The sequence below is a fragment of the Magnolia sinica genome, chromosome 18, assembly GCF_029962835.1.
Source record: "Magnolia sinica isolate HGM2019 chromosome 18, MsV1, whole genome shotgun sequence".
In the NCBI taxonomy this organism is placed as follows: domain Eukaryota; kingdom Viridiplantae; phylum Streptophyta; class Magnoliopsida; order Magnoliales; family Magnoliaceae; genus Magnolia; species Magnolia sinica.
Genome location: NC_080590.1, coordinates 6,641,820 through 6,657,669, shown reverse-complemented (window position 1 = coordinate 6,657,669; position 15,850 = coordinate 6,641,820). Strand labels below are relative to the sequence as shown.

General features: G+C 40.6%; 1 protein-coding gene across 1 annotated transcript; it reads right to left on the bottom strand.

Annotated features, from left to right (window-relative positions):
- Positions 1-11,321: 11,321 nt before the first annotated feature.
- LOC131232661 (pentatricopeptide repeat-containing protein At1g71210, mitochondrial) lies at positions 11,322-14,273 on the bottom strand. The gene has a single exon (XM_058229055.1). It carries the CDS (start codon positions 14,156-14,158, stop codon positions 11,513-11,515), a length of 2,646 nt encoding a protein of 881 aa, XP_058085038.1. The 5' UTR covers positions 14,159-14,273; the 3' UTR covers positions 11,322-11,512.
- Between the last annotated feature and the right edge of the window lie 1,577 nt (positions 14,274-15,850).

Sequence of the window (15,850 nt, the reverse complement as noted above, 5' to 3'; positions counted from 1 at the left end):
AATAATAGAAATGATTAAAAATTCTGCTAAGTTGAATCTTCTAAATCAAAAGACCTTTACAAGATTAAATTAGCATTCAAACACAACCTATAAATCATTTACAACCAGCATCATTTATAGGGGCCTGAGAATGAAAGGTTACATAATGGACAAAAAATTTACAGATTGAGACACAAGGAAAAGCAGAAGGGAAAAAAAAAATCAACGGACTTCAACAACGCCCGAGACGAGACTTCTTAAATGCACCCCAAGAACCAGAACTCATGTCATATAGAGGACCTTTGTCAGCAACACCCTGCCATGTATAGAGGTCGAGTAATATAACAATATATACACTCATAATCTAAGTTACACTATCTAAAATTAAATTTTCAGTCATAAATATTTCCTGCAAAAACAACTATACCGAATAAAGTCCATATCCATCCCCATATGAAGCAGCAAAGCCCCCCTCTGTTACCAATGCTCCACCTGCTCCACCTTCAGTTACCAATGCAAAGACAAAAGTTTACAAAACAAAATAAAAAAATAACCAAAAAACAAATAAAATAAAAGGAACCAATAAATACCTGTAACTAGCAGATGGAGGGGAATAGCTATGGAATTTTTTTTTTATAACTATGTGGACAAATTTTTCTTCCCTTTTTCTTCAAGGATAAAACTGCATCATAAGCATCATAGCATGCAACTCAATATGAGCCTTTTTACAGAAGCATTAACTAGCATGCAAGAAGGACAATTTTCTGAAACCCAATAAAGGAAAATTCAAGAAAAACGTCCAAAAGAAGAACGAAAAGTTCAAAGGCCCATGTCATGTCTGTGGAAAAATTAGGCACTATGCTCGAGTTTGCCGATATCGCAAATCTAAAAAAGAGACAAGTAAGGTAGAAAAAGGGGATATTGTGACTATGATCACTGAGGTGAATATCATCCAAGGCAAAGTTCCAGATTGGTGGTATGATACTGCCGCTACAGTACATGTGTGTTACGACAAATTAACCTTCAAAACCTATGAGGAATTGACCGATGGTCAAGAAGTCCAAATGGGTAATGAAGTCCGATCGAAGGTCGTCGGCAAAGGAACTGTCGAACTAATATTCACCTCTAAGAAGAAAGTGATTCTGACTAATGTACTACACGTCCCAGACATGAGGCAAAACTTAGTTTCTGGGGATCTTCTGGGTAAACCAGGCATAAAGGTGGTGTACGAGTCAGGTAAACTGATTCTGTCAAAGAATGAGAATTTTGTCTGAAAAGGATATGCTTATAACAGGATGGTTAAGTTTTCTCTGAATAAAAGTAGCACTTCTGCATATATGGTTGAATCCGCTGGACTGTGGCATGATAGACTTGCCCATATAGGGTATAATACCTTGAAGTTCTTGGCTAAGAATGGTTTAATCTCATACACAGATAAATGTGAAGTGTGCATACGATCTAAAATGACGAAGAAACTTTTTCCAAGTGTTGAAAGATCGTCTCAAGTATTGGATCTTATGCACAGTGATATATGTGAGTTAAACGGCATTCTTACTCATTGAGGTAAACGGTACTTCATAACCTTTATAGATGATTGCTCTAGATATGTGTATGTTTATCTATTAAAGAGCAAAGATGAAGCATTGAACATATTTAAAATATATAAAGCAAAAGTAGAGAATCAACTAAATAAGAAGATAAAAATTCTCCGTAGTGATAGAGGAGGAGAATACTTCTCAAATGAATTCGATAACTTTTATAAAGAACATGGACTAATACATCAATGTACTGCGCCATACACACCTCAACAAAATGGAATAGCTGAAAGAAAGAATACAACATTAGTAGAGATAGTCAACTCAATACTGATAAAAACAAAGTTACCACTAAGTCTATGGGGTGAGGCATTACTTGCAGCGTGTCATATATTAAATATAATTCCGTCTAAAAAATATAAAAAATCTTCATATGAAACATGGAGAGGTAGAAAACCTAACCTAAGATATCTAAAAGCGTGGGGGTGTCTTGCATATTGCAGAACCCCTGATCCAAAAAGAATTAAGTTATGACCAAGAGCTATTAAGTGCGCGTTCGTAAGGTATACACAAAATAGTAAAGCTTATAGACTTCTAAACATAGAGTCTAATACAATAATAGAATCAAGAGACGTTTAGTTCTTTGAGAACTCACTATCCTTGGAGTCAAATGATAATGAAGTCCAAACTCCTGATAAAGAACTAGATAGCACAGAACCACAGATAGTAAAAACTCCTGTTGAACCTTGTAGGAGTTAAAGGACAAGAATAGAAAAGAGTCTAAAAGATAACTATATAGACTCACAACACATCATTTTCTATCAGAATGAGATAGAAAAAATGTTATAAAAACAATACCTATACTGATGACTATAAAAGATGATCCTAAAACATATAAAGAGATTGTATCTTTTAGAGACTCAGCTTTCTGGAAAGAAGCCATAAATGATGAAATGGAATCCATATTATTAAATCAAACATGAGAACTAGTAAACTTACCTCCAGGTTCTAAACCCATAGATTGTAAGTGGGTATTTAGGAATAAATATCACACTGATGGGACTATCCAAACCTTTAAAGCTCGACTAGTAGCTAAGGGTTTTATACAAAAAGAATGGATAGATTACTTTGACACATACTCTCCTGTAGCTAAGATAACATCCATTAGGATATTATTTGCGCTAGCTTCCATACACATCTTCACATCCATCAAATGGATGTAAAGACCGCATTCCTTAATGGTGACCTAAATAAGGAGGTATACATGGAACAACCTGAAAGTTTCGTTCTACTAGGAAATGAAAACAAAGTATGTAGATTAGTCAATTCTTTGTATGGATTAAAACAAACACTAAAATAATGGCATGAGAAGTTTGATTCCAAAATACTATCTCATGGTTTCTTGCATAATGTAGCTGACAAATGCATATATTCTAAAGTATATGGTAGTTGTATCGTTATTATTTGTCTGTATGTTAATCATATATTAATAATAAGTAATAAAATAGAAGGTGTGACTGAAACAAAGATGTTTTTATCTTCCGTATTCAAAATGAAGGATCTTGGACAAGTTGATACCATCTTAGGTATCAAAGTTAAAAAACATTGTGGGGGTTATGCTTTATGTCAATCTCATTATATTGAGAAGATGCTAAACAAGTTTAACCATCTAAATATAAAGGAAGTAAAAACCTCATTTAATCCAAGTATGAAGCTAAAAGAAAATACCAGAAGAATAGTTGCACAATTAAAATATGCGAGTGCTATAGGGAGCCTTATGTATGCTATGCAATGCACTAGACCTGATATCACATATGATGTAAGTAAACTCAGTAGGTTTACTAGTAACCCCAATACTAAACACTGAAATGCAATCAATAGAGTCTTTAGTTACTTAAAAACAACCAAACACTTAGGACTATTTTATTCAGAATTTCTTGTCGTATTGGAAGGATATACTGATGTGAACTGGATATCGAGTGCAGGGGACAACAAGTCTACTACAGGGTGTGTATTCACCCTAGGAGGTGCAGCTGTATCTTGCGGATCCAAGAAACAAACTTGCATAATGCACTCGACTATAAAGTCTAAATTTATAGCCTTGGCTGCAACAGGCAAAGAAGCTGAGTAATTAAGGGATCTTCTATTATAAATCTCTTTCTGTGTAAAGCCTATATCGGCTGTGTCACTACATTATGATAGTGAAGCCACATTAGCTAAAGCATATAGCGGCACATATAATGGTAAGTCTAGAGATATCAGTATTCGACATAATTATGTTAGACAATTAATTCGAGATGGAATCATTGCTATTTTTTATGTGAAATCAAGCAATAACCTGGCAAATCCTTTCACTAAACCTCTACCGAGAGAGGTAGTAAAGGTTACATTTAGAAGGATGGGGTTAAAACTCTTCAACCAAAGTTCCACCAGTGATGGTAACCCAACCTAAAATCAGAAAATCTCTAATTTTGGGTTTAATGGGTAAGATCAAGTCACCGATATGTGGAAAGTTTCAGTACTAAATTATAAGCCTCATCCATAATAAATAAGTGTTGAGCGTTACGAGAGAGAGTTGAGTCTTAGAACTCTTAATGAATTTCAGTCTAAAGGACAAGTGTCTTATAGTAATGAAGACACTGGAAGGATTTCACCTATATGAATGTAGAGATGGTGCCGTCTCTCATGAGAGTTAAGAGTTTTCTCTCGGAATCGTTTATGAATTAGGATAAGCACATGTCCATTAATTGTGCTGAGCAAGATTGTAGGAACTCTAACAAACACATAGCAAATATGTGTGTGGTTTCTTCGCCTCTGTTATCTAGGAATAACCGGTTCAACGCTACAGCTACCAGTCATTTCGATAGAGTTTTAAGATACTTACACTAAGGGAAGATTAAAATCGAAAAATATCTTTTTTTATGCATATAAGTTAATTATTCTAGTATAAATGTTTTATCGAGAAAATATATTTTTTAAAAATCAAGTGGCGGATTGTTGCAAAAAATATTGATTTTATAAATATATATTTTAAAATAAAATTAATATAATATATAAAAAGTGTTTGAAAAACACCTTTTTGTGGGTTTTGGGAATATTCCCACATTGGAAAAAGGAGAGAAGAAAAAGTGGTTTATATGAAAATGGTGGAGTATTATAATACTTACCCACATGATCCAAAGGAGAATGGAACTTGCGTGCCGTGTGCACACGCTCGAGCTTGGGCTCGGGCTCGGTCTTGGTCTCGGTCTCGGTCTAGGTCACGGTCACAGGCTCGGTGTGAGGGCATGTGCATGTGAGGCAGTGTGGTTGTAAAGGCGCTAGTGCGCACCTCCTTCACAACCTTGAGCGAACTAGAGTGAGACGTGTGCGAGTCGCGGTGCGACTAAGTGGCTAAGGAGGATGGATGGCTGGATGAAAACTAGAGGACTGAATGAGAGTCCCTCTGAATATATAGAAAGCTGAAAAAAGAGTTGTTCCAGCAGATCTGCAACAGTTGTGCAATTAGTGCAGGGTCCAGCTGTAACTGCTCCACGGCTAGCCTAACAGCTAGAAAACGGCTAGCTACTGTCTTACAACAGTCAGCATGCAGCAGCTTAATGGCCTATGCGCAACAGTCAGAAAACGGCCATAAAACGACTAGTTTTCTCTAGCAGCTAGAAAACAGTTATGGGATTTATTTCCCTGGATCATAACCCCCAACCACTACAGCCTATATAAACAATGTCTAGGTGGGTTTCCAAACCATCTCACCACACTCCAGCAATACCAATACGAATCAAAGCATCTCCTCTCCTACAGACCAAAATATCAGCAATATAGCAAGGATTAATCAGAACCATTGCTTAAAGAAAAGACCAATGGTGTGGTCTAGAATGGTTCAACTGAACCAGTGGCTGAAGAACTGACCAGTGCAGTGGTCTAAATCACTAATTCTCTTCTCTTCTCTTTTCTCTTTTGAGATTTTTCTTTTATTGTAATTCTGTCAGATAGTGTGTACAAGAGTTCCATTTGGTGGGCCTTCGTGTTTGCTGAATGCAGACCCACACCAGGCTCGTCGTATCTTAGAAGTAGTTTGCCTGTAACCTATCAGCATACTCAATTCACTTGAGTAGGGGCAAATAACGCTTTAAGGACAGCGTTTTAGACGTGCTTCAGCCTGTCCTTAGTTCAGACCATCTTTGATTTTTCGGTTTCCATATTTTACATAAATATTTTATTATGTATAATTTCCAACAGAACTTTATAGATCAGATCAAGATGCAAAATACATCGCGGGTTTCCCAATGTCTTTACACTTGCACGAAGCTCTCAATTTCGCCAAGGCCACAGCATTATTTTTTGGGTCTCTCCTAGACACAAGCTCTGCATGTAAAATCTAGGACTAAGTGTGACTCCTAATTGCAATTGCAGGAACCGATCCAAACGCCACTACACACTGTAGTGCATCTCCTGAAATTACAAAATGATGTGCTCCTCACATCTTCTGTGAAGACAACCTGCAGCTGATGCTTTGGCCAAATATGATATTTCCCCTTTTGGCATGCATGGAAAGTATAGATTATCTAGCTATGTGACCTTCTGCTTAGCATTAAAAATAATAATAATAAGAAGAAGAAGAAGAAGAATAATTCCAAGATTAGAAGTGCAATGAATTCAAAATAAGAAATCAGTTTTATCATCAACCGACATTCCTACAACTATAGCAAGCTACAAAATTTGGCTTGCCTGCAGCCAAGGATAGAATGACAGGAGTTGTACACGAGCCGAGTCAAGATTGGCCCAGCTCGAACGCAGCTTGGCTTGGTGCTCAAGCTTGACTGGACAGCTTGGCTTGGCTCAGACCAGCTCGAGCCAAGTTCAAGTTCAAGCCTACGAGTTGAGTTCGAGTTTAGATTTTAAGATTTTTAATGTATATAATATATAATATAGATATTTTTTATATAATTTATTTAAACATAAATATTTACAAATATTTATATTAAGTGAACCCTATCCGAGTCAAATTGATTGGAACCGAATCAAGTTCGAGTCAAGTTCCGATTCGAGTCGAGTCAAGCTTGGTCTAGCTCGGACTTGGCTTGAAATTTTTTTGAGCTCAAAAAATCAGCTCAACTCGACTTAAACTCAGTTTCGAGCCGAGTGGAATCGAGCTTTTCTGATTCAAGTCGAGCGAGTTAACCGAGCTAACTCGGTTCATGTACAGCTCTAATAATAACCAAACGGCCACACAAGGATTACGTTGCTGGAACATTTTCACTTCTCTACTTATTGATGAATAAAGGTAATGATAGTAGTTCTCTAACCTTGCATTTGATTGCTTATGATTTTGCATCAAGTATGATACAGCATGCTGTCAATGCAAACACTGTAAAAATGAGGCACATGAAATCTCCAACACTTAAAACTGCGACCCACAAGCTCTGACTGCCTCTAACATAATTTAGTGCCAACTCAGATTGATGTAGTGGGTACAGGTAGCTGCTTGTATTGTACATCCTCACAACAATATCAGAGAGAGCAAAGGTACAGCTAATCTAGTTCCCCTGGATTTTTAAAAAAATAAACCAACAACAACAACCAAACAAAAAACAAAGGCTCCGAAAAGAATCTGCAATGAAAAATCAGCACCTGAACAATGCACCAAAACCACACAGGACATGATTCAGATGAAGTAAAACCATGACTAGCATTCAGCCATTTAACATCCACATATACGGTGTGAGAAACGCAGTAGATGTTTGCAACAGAGGATGTTTTTTTCTTGATTGCAGCACTCAGAAAGAGTTCAGATGTTCTGCATTCATGGTCAGAGCAAGCGATCTGGGATTTCTTCTTTCAGCTGTTCAGAATTCAGTGGTTAGCAGGAAGATTGATCTTTTGATGCCATTACAGGCTGGACTGCTGGTCCAATTTCAGAAAGGGTAAGCTTTGTCTGGAAACTGATCCCAAATGCTGTGTTATGGGGTATTTGGAGAGAGAAATTCTACAATCTTTGAAGGCAGTCTCCTCTTATACCTCCCTCAGTTGGAAAATGCTTCATTGGTTTTTTAATGGATTTTAGGGCTGCCCGACTTTATTGGGTTCTTGGTTTCTTCAATTCAGAGAGGCTGGGAAGCTCTTGCCTTCGGGTGATTTCCTGGTGGGGTAGCCAGATGGGGTTGCCTGGCTTGTATTTGGCTGTCTTTTGGCTTTTTGTGTGGCACTTGATGTAGCTGCCTGTGCAAGGCAAGGTGATGAGATGGTCACCTCTAGCTTTCGTGGTTGGAGTCATCATTTTCTTTCCCCCTCTTTTGTTCACAAATGAAACAATCATCAACAGGGGGGCGGGGCGCACCACATATGACAACAGAATCAGGTGTCAAAGCTTAAGAGGCTTCTACAAAATCCTATGAATGAATATTATAATACAAACTGAATACAACCTATCCACCATGGCTCTTCGTTGTTCTTGCGTGTTTGTCTGTGAGAAATAGCTTCTTCTTCTTCTTCTTTTAATAAATGGGTCATTTTATTATTTAAAAACAGAAAACATGAAGTACAACAAGGGTGCATCCCTAATACATCACACAACGCATCTCATTGCTTGATTGCATTTCCTGAAGTCGCAGGGATAATCCCCACCTAGCAACTAAATTTGATAATGCTAGTTGCCTCTCTTCTGAAACCTCCCTTTAGCCAATCTATCCGCTCTCTCGTTGCATCGCATTGAATGTGCGAACACACCACCTGCGCAAAAGTCCCTCACCTCTTCCATCAGATCCTCAACCTCACATGGGCGCCCACTGACGGCCATGCAAGAGCAACCCTAGAATCAACTTTGATGACTCCCTTGTTCCGCAGGAAGTTTAGAAAGCAAATTGGCATAACAGAGAAATTGATAATGTCCCATGCAAGAATTAATCCCGCTAAGATGTACTGGTTCTGCCCCTACTAGATGTGAGAACCAGGCTTGAGTCTTGCTGATGCACTGGTTTCTGTCCTGCATGAACACACTGTAATCCAGACTACAGGGGAAAAAAAGAAAGAAAAGAAAAAAAGAACTACACTTGCGATGGTAGCTTAGCTGATTATTTAAAAGAAATTCATGTCTAAAAAAATAAATAAATAAATGAACAAGTTGGTTGCACATGTAAAAATTGGCTTTTTGAAGAGTCATAGCAATCAGTATTGATGGGTATTAACACATCAACAGTGTAGATATCATGAGATCAAAGAGAATCGGGAGCTGAAACCTCAACAGTTCATCATTATAGTTAGCTGACAGAGTTTCAACACCCGGTCAAGGGTTCGAGTATTCATAGGTGGTGAAAGCCCACTACGGCGTGAGTGTGTGGGCGTGTGTGTGCGTGTGTAAAAAATAAAAATAAATAAAATAAAATAAAATAAACCATGCACATGCTTTCCACAGTTAAAACTATAACAGTAGGATATTCAAGCAAAAAAGCAGTTCCAACCAGTGATATTGCAGGTTTCTTGACATGAAACCAACTACAGAGACTAAAAACAGTCCCATACCATACGTTTATAAACTTAAAAAATTAGGGAAAATGATAACAAACCCATGGATGCAAATGAAGAGGTTCGCTGGCAAAACGGGTGGTACAGATGCCAATCTGGCAGGTGTGGGTAGGGATGCTACTCAGGCATGTCGGGGGTTGGCGTGAGGGTAAACCCGAGCCCAAGCCAACCTCAAGAGGACAGGCTGAGGTCCAACCCATCCCAAGCTACCCAATCTGAGGCAACCCTAACATAATTTGGGTTGGGGAGGGTTGACACCAGCAACTAGTACTCTGACAAATAAAATCAAACATCTGGAAATCAATTAATGTGTCAGCCATCCAGGCCATTCATCAGCTAGCTAGTGCACAATATGAACATGCAATTAACCAAAAGTAATGTTGGTTTGCTAATTAGGCAAGTTAAACTTGCATGAAAAAAAATGGCCATTTAGAAAGAAAAGTTAATGTTCAAATTTCATCTGAAGATGGTGATGGTCAAAATCATCCGTTCAGCATAATTTTGTTACTGTGGGCAACATGGCATAAAGTCCTCAACATGGATGATTCCGATCATTTGACCACTCAGCATGCAGGCCCTAGTTAATTCCTATGATTATTCCAATCATTCTAAGAATGAATTTGGAAGATGAAGAAATGGAAGATTTCCATGCCCTCCAGTTCATGCGTTGCTCAGCAAGGTTCACCTATCACCATTGTTAGTAGACACTAGATCTTGGAAATGGGATCTTCCGGCAGGTTCATAGCTAGATAATCCCTTCGAAACTTATCAAGTGACAAGAAAGTACACTGCACCAAACTGTTAACCCCACGCGTGCACAAGAAGTGCAGCATTTATGGGGTTAGCAGTTCGACAAAAGTTAGTAGTCAAAAAACTGCAATGCCCTGGTATGCTCCTCCCGACCAGATGTATTATGTGCAAAGGAAGCGAAGAAAGAAGTCATCGTCTGTTCCTTCACTTTGGAGGAGCAGCTCTTCAGTTGGAGTCCAGTCCTCTTATTGGCAGGGGCAAGACTCGTTGGTGCATGGTGCCTTTTGCTATCTGCTGGGAGATTTGGAAAATAAATGAACTCCAGAATATTCAAAGATATTCAGATCCCCACTACTGCTAGGGTTGCCAACAGGCCAGGTTCGGGACAGAATGAGGTCTGTCCAAGCCCATCCTGCAAAGTAAAACCCAGGCCCAAATCCAGCCAAGGCCCTTGATGGGCCAAGACAAACAGGCGAACCTGGCCCACGATGATTGTGCATGGGCCAGGCCCAGACCCCAGTCCAGCTCAAGCCTAAGGCTGGCCACCCTCTTTCGTGCATGATCTAGGATGTTCATTTGGCGTACCCAATCATGCATGGTATTGACAAATTGCCATTGAAACCTAAAATGGGTTGAGCCAGGCCAAGCTGATGGCTCTTAAATGCAGTCTACGCCCAGCCTGATTAGTAAATGGGCTTACATTTTAGGCTCCAGTCTGGCCCTCAGGCCTGGTATTTCAAAACCAGCCTGGCCCGAAGTAGGCCAAGCCTGCTCAGCCCATTGACTGTCCTAACTGCTGCCCTGCTGGATAAAATGGAAAGGGCGATTTCCGATTGGGCCACATTATCTCTTAAGTTTGCAGGGTTGTCGACTTCACAGATTGGGTGAGATTGGTTAGCTTTGTGGTTTAATGAATCGACTTGGTTAAACACTTCGTTTAACTCGGTTATCTTGCCCCTTCAATTTTCTGTTGATTTTCTTTGTTTAATCCATAACATGGACAGTTCCAATCATGATCCTTATTTTCCATGCAGGCCATGATTTTATTTCTATATCATGTATATAAGTCATAACTTATATCTATATGTAATGCATGTAAAGTTGGTTTGGATTGGGTGGAGTTGCACGAGGCCTCAACCCAAGCCCAACTAAACCTGGGGTTGAGTCAAGGATTTTCAGCCCCCAAGCCAACCTCTGACCCAAAGTTTTGAGTTGGGCCAGTCAGGTTCAGGTTGAACCCAACCCTAGGTTTGAGACGTCTAACAGGTGAGTGAGGTGGGTATTGCAGCGAAGATGACCATGCACACAATCCAAGTTGCAACCCTAGGCTGGCCCGCTGGATGACTAGACTGGACTGGCCTGGCCTGATTCTTCTGCCAGGTTCATTTCCACTGTGAGACCCACCTTATGAATTGCCCGGATGTCCACTGCAGTTGCCAGTTTGGCAATGTGCCGCATGCTAAGGTGTGTGTGGTGAAGGTGCAAGTGGGGCTAGCAAACCTTTACAAAGAATCATGGACAAAGAAAGCACCAGACTGTAAGAAGTTTCCCTCTCCACGATCAATGAATCATGAACTGTATTCAATCAATGCTGAAAGAGAACTGGAGTAATCATGTAAAGATTAATATACAAGTCTGGGATTACCTGTTTTCTAGCTGATCACCACGAGCTGTGATATTCAAACAGTGAAAGGTTGTAAAAAGCATGACAATGATCATCCTCAGAATCATATGTTGATTTCCATGTTATTGTATATCTCAATTGTGCACCAAGTTGGGTAAAATCCATTATGGTACATTTCTTTCATCCATCTCTCAGCATCCTTTCGTCTACCATGTTTGCAGAAACCATGTACAATAATGTCATAAGTCCATCGGTTAGGCTCATAACCTTTCTTCCGAATCCTATTAAATAACTCGCAGGCATAGTCCATTCTCCCCTCCATTGTTAGTGCTCTCACTATCATATTGTAAGTATAAATATCAACTGGAAAGAACTGTTCGACCACTTCTTCCAAGTTGTCAAGATGTTCCTTCATTCTGATACCACCAGAGAATGCACCCACAAGCTGCCCAAGCATCAAATTTCTCGACTGAGCCGCTGCCCCATCTATGTCTCCTGACTGAACCCAAGCTCTGTTAAGCTCTCGATTCTTCAAAGTGTGCAACAAAAGAACATTGCAAATGAAAGAAGAGACTTGACGACCAGTTTCCTCAAAGTCCTTAAGGACCTTCACAACCATATCATAATTCCCAGCTGTGCATAACACATGTACAAGCTCCTCATAGCAATGGAGGCTTGGGATTATTCCTTTTTCCCTCACCTCCTCCCACAGCATTAGTGCCAGCTCTGGTCTGCCTGCCTGGCAAAGACCCACGATCATAATATTGTAGAGCCTGTTGCTGGGCTCTTGTTTCTTGCACAAGTCGTTAAAGAAATTCAGAGCGTCGGCAATCCGTTTGCTTTTCAAATAGCTCTGCAGCATGAGAATGTTGGTTTCTATATTGGGTTGGATGCCTCTATTCACCATCCTCTCCAACACTTCCCTTGCCAGCTCAGGTTTCCTGCCGTGCCCAGCCCCGCCGATGAAGTAGTTGTAAATGCGACGATCATGTTTGTGGCATGACAACTGTATGTCAAGCAAGTTCAGAACCTGATCCAAATTACCCAATTCGCAAAGGCAACCAATAACAGCTCGATACAAGCTCCGGGTTGGAACATGACCGCTCTCTTGCATTTCAAGCAGAAGCCTCAAAGCCATATCTCCCCTTCTTAAATTGCTAAAGCCACGTATGAGATTAACATAAGTATACCTATTCAGGACACTACCTGTTTGATTAAATTTCACAGGCACCATATAGCCCTCCTCTGCCCTTCCGGCCTTGCACAGGGCAGATATATACTGGACACAAACAGCATTGCTTGGCTTGATATTCCTCTGCAGAGCAATGTCAACCAGCTTGTTCATCTTATCCAACTTCCCTTCCCTGCACAGCGCGTCTGCAAGAATATTGAACGTCCGTTTTCCAGGGAAGTACCCTTGCTTCAAAGAATCCTCTAACACATGGCAGGCCTCATCGGTGCTCCCATCCCCGACAAGTGCATTGATCAGACAGTTAAACGCCAAGCTATTTGGTGTAAGCCCAATCTCCAGCCTTGAAGTATACAATTCAATTGCCACATCAACCATCCCAGCTTTACAGAAGAAACATAGAGCCGCATTCATGGTCAGCTTATCTGGCGATATCCGCCCCTCCCTCATTTCAACAAACAGATCATACACTTCATCAAGCCTATTCTCGATCAATAGCCCACAAATCAGCATATTATAGCAGAAAACCTCAGGAACATAACCTTCCATCTTACTCTTACTATGAAAGAAATCCATTGCAGTATCGACCTGCCGGGCATGGATCAGCTCCTGTATCCAAACTCTGTAAGCGGGTCCCATCCGAACCTTACCAGACTTCCCGAATTCCTCAATCAGGCCACACGCTTTCTCAAATTTCTTCTGCTTACAGTGGGCTTCAACGAGCACGCTGAGGATGTGTTCATTGATAAAGTCATGGTTTGTCTCCAACTCACGCAGATACAATTCAGCCTCGTCAAGCCTGTTCTGCTTGCAGAGATTCTTCATTCGGATACAACACGTGACATCATTTTCGAGGCCCCTCATCGTAATCTGCCTCGAGACAACGTCAACGACATCGAAGCTTTTCTCCTCAACGAGTGCATTCAAAAGGACATGGTATGTGAAGATATCAAGGTCGAGGCCCTGGAAGCGCATTCTGCCGAACAGCTGGAGTGCAACCTCGAGCTTGCCAGCAACAGCATAGCCCATGACGAGCGTGTCGAAGAAGCGGACCCGAGAGCGCTGAGTCTGGTGAGCGAAGGCCCTGAGCCAGTCGAGCATGACGGACATGAGGCGAGCCTGGGAGAGAATCTTGAAGATGGCATGGTAGGTCGCCCGGGTGTGGCGGAACCCGGGCTGGCGACCCGCCCAGTCAAAGAATTTGAGGCAGGGGAGGACGTCGGACCGTCCGTGTCTGAGGACTCGGATGACGAACGGCTCTGAGAGGTAGAGGCCGAGGCGGGAGAGCGCGGGGCCCGCCGCAGAATCGTCGTGGGTGGTGAGGATCTTGAAGATGAGATCGAAGAGGGAATCGTCCTCGTCGCGGGATCGGAACCATTCCTTGAAGGAGGAGGCGATGTCTTTGGGATCGAGGTCGAGGTGATGGTTGTCGGGGGCGACGGACGGTGCGATGGATGGGAGGAAGGGCAGATGGAAGGAAGAGGAGAAGGTGGAGATGAGGAGTAGCCTGTGGCTGACGATAGGGGAGAGCAAACAGCGCACTGCGGCGTATTTTAGCATTAGCGGCTCTCTGTTTTAGGGGAGCCCTATTAGCATTTGGGTTGGAGGGCTGAGCGGAGGTTAAGTTTCAGGGTGTCGTTAAAAGGGGAGGAGGAGAGAGTGGCGGCATACCTTAGAGGGACTGCACATGCCCTATGTGAACCGTTGAATGAAGAGAAATCTGTGGGCCCCACCTTTTATCCAGCGGTTTTTATGAGGCAATGCAAACTTAACTTGCGAACTTAGACCTGCTCGTACGGTCATCTAATATGAGGACGAAAATACCCCTCCCTCCCTTTCGAAGGCGAGCGCTAACGCTCCTCCAACGGAGAGTTGTACGAACGGCTCAAAAGAGATCAAAGTTACATGGCCCCACAACTATGTATTTATTATATCCACAACGTTCATCCATATTTCGAGATCATTTCCGAGCATTATCAAAAAAAAAAAAAAAAAAATCATATCCAAAGATCAACTGGACCACACCACGGAGCAGCAGGAAAATTGATTTTCACTGTTAAAAATTTTGTAGGGCCCACCATAACATTTAGTTTCCATCCAATCTATTCATAAGGTCACAAAGGCCTGGATGAAGAGTAAAAAAAAAATTTCATAATGATCCAAAACTTATGTAACCCCTAAAAGGGTTTCAATGGTAGACGTTCAATTCCCCACTGCCTTTTACAGCGTAGTCCACTTGATACTTAGATTTGTCTTATTTTTTGTATCAAGCCTTAATATGATCTCGTCAAATAGATAGACGGTTTGGATATAACACAGACCTCATGATGGGACCCACAAAACCAACACAGAAGGGGAAAAAAAAAGGCTGATTTTTTATTTTTTTTTTCAAGGAGAACTTTTTACCCCCCTTACATTTTTCTCTAATATATAATTATGTAAATATGTATATATAAGTATATAAAAATATTTTTCTATTTTTTAACTCATTTCTTTATCTATTTATTCAACAGACATATCTCCTGAACTAGAATGATTTACTTAATGTACCACATATGATTTTAAGGTAAGAGAAGCTAATTTAGCCAACCAACCTACTTATTTTTCAAGATTCCATCGGGTTGATAGTCGAAAATCCATTTCATTCACTTCGTAGTCAATTTCAATCACTTTGTGGTCAAACTGAAAATTCAGCGGGACAATAGTGAAATTGAGCGGAGCAAACTAGAAATTGAGCAGGGCAAACATGAAATTCAATGGGGCAAACATTATATTCAGTGGGGCAAACTAGAATTTCAGCGGGGCAAACTAGAAATTGAGTGGGGCAAGTATGAAATTGAGGGGGCAAACATGAAATTTAGTGGGACAAACTATAAATTCAGCGGGGCAAACATGATTTCAGTGGGGCAAACTAGAAATTGAGCGGGGCAAATATGAAATTGAGTGGGGCAAACTAGAAATTGAGCAGGGCAAACATGAAATCGAGCGAGACAAACTAAAAATTCAGCGGGGCAAACCGAAAATTGAGCGGGGCAAACATGAAGGTTAAAGGTTATCAAAGAATTTAAATTTTTGATAAAAAAATGTAGACAATTTTTGGAGTTGTCGACATATCGAAAACTTTAGTTAACACGTCGACCCGATTGATCAAAGCATTTTGACCAGTTGACTCGATGGATAGATAAGTTACACAGTTTTGATTGTTTTTATACAATTTGTTTCTATTTCTAGTTTTGATTATATATACTGGTG

Excerpts from the sequence above, each read along its gene's own strand:
- LOC131232661 (XM_058229055.1), bottom strand. The coding sequence starts at position 14,158 with ATGCTAAAATACGCCGCAGTGCGCTGTTTGCTCTCCCCTATCGTCAGC.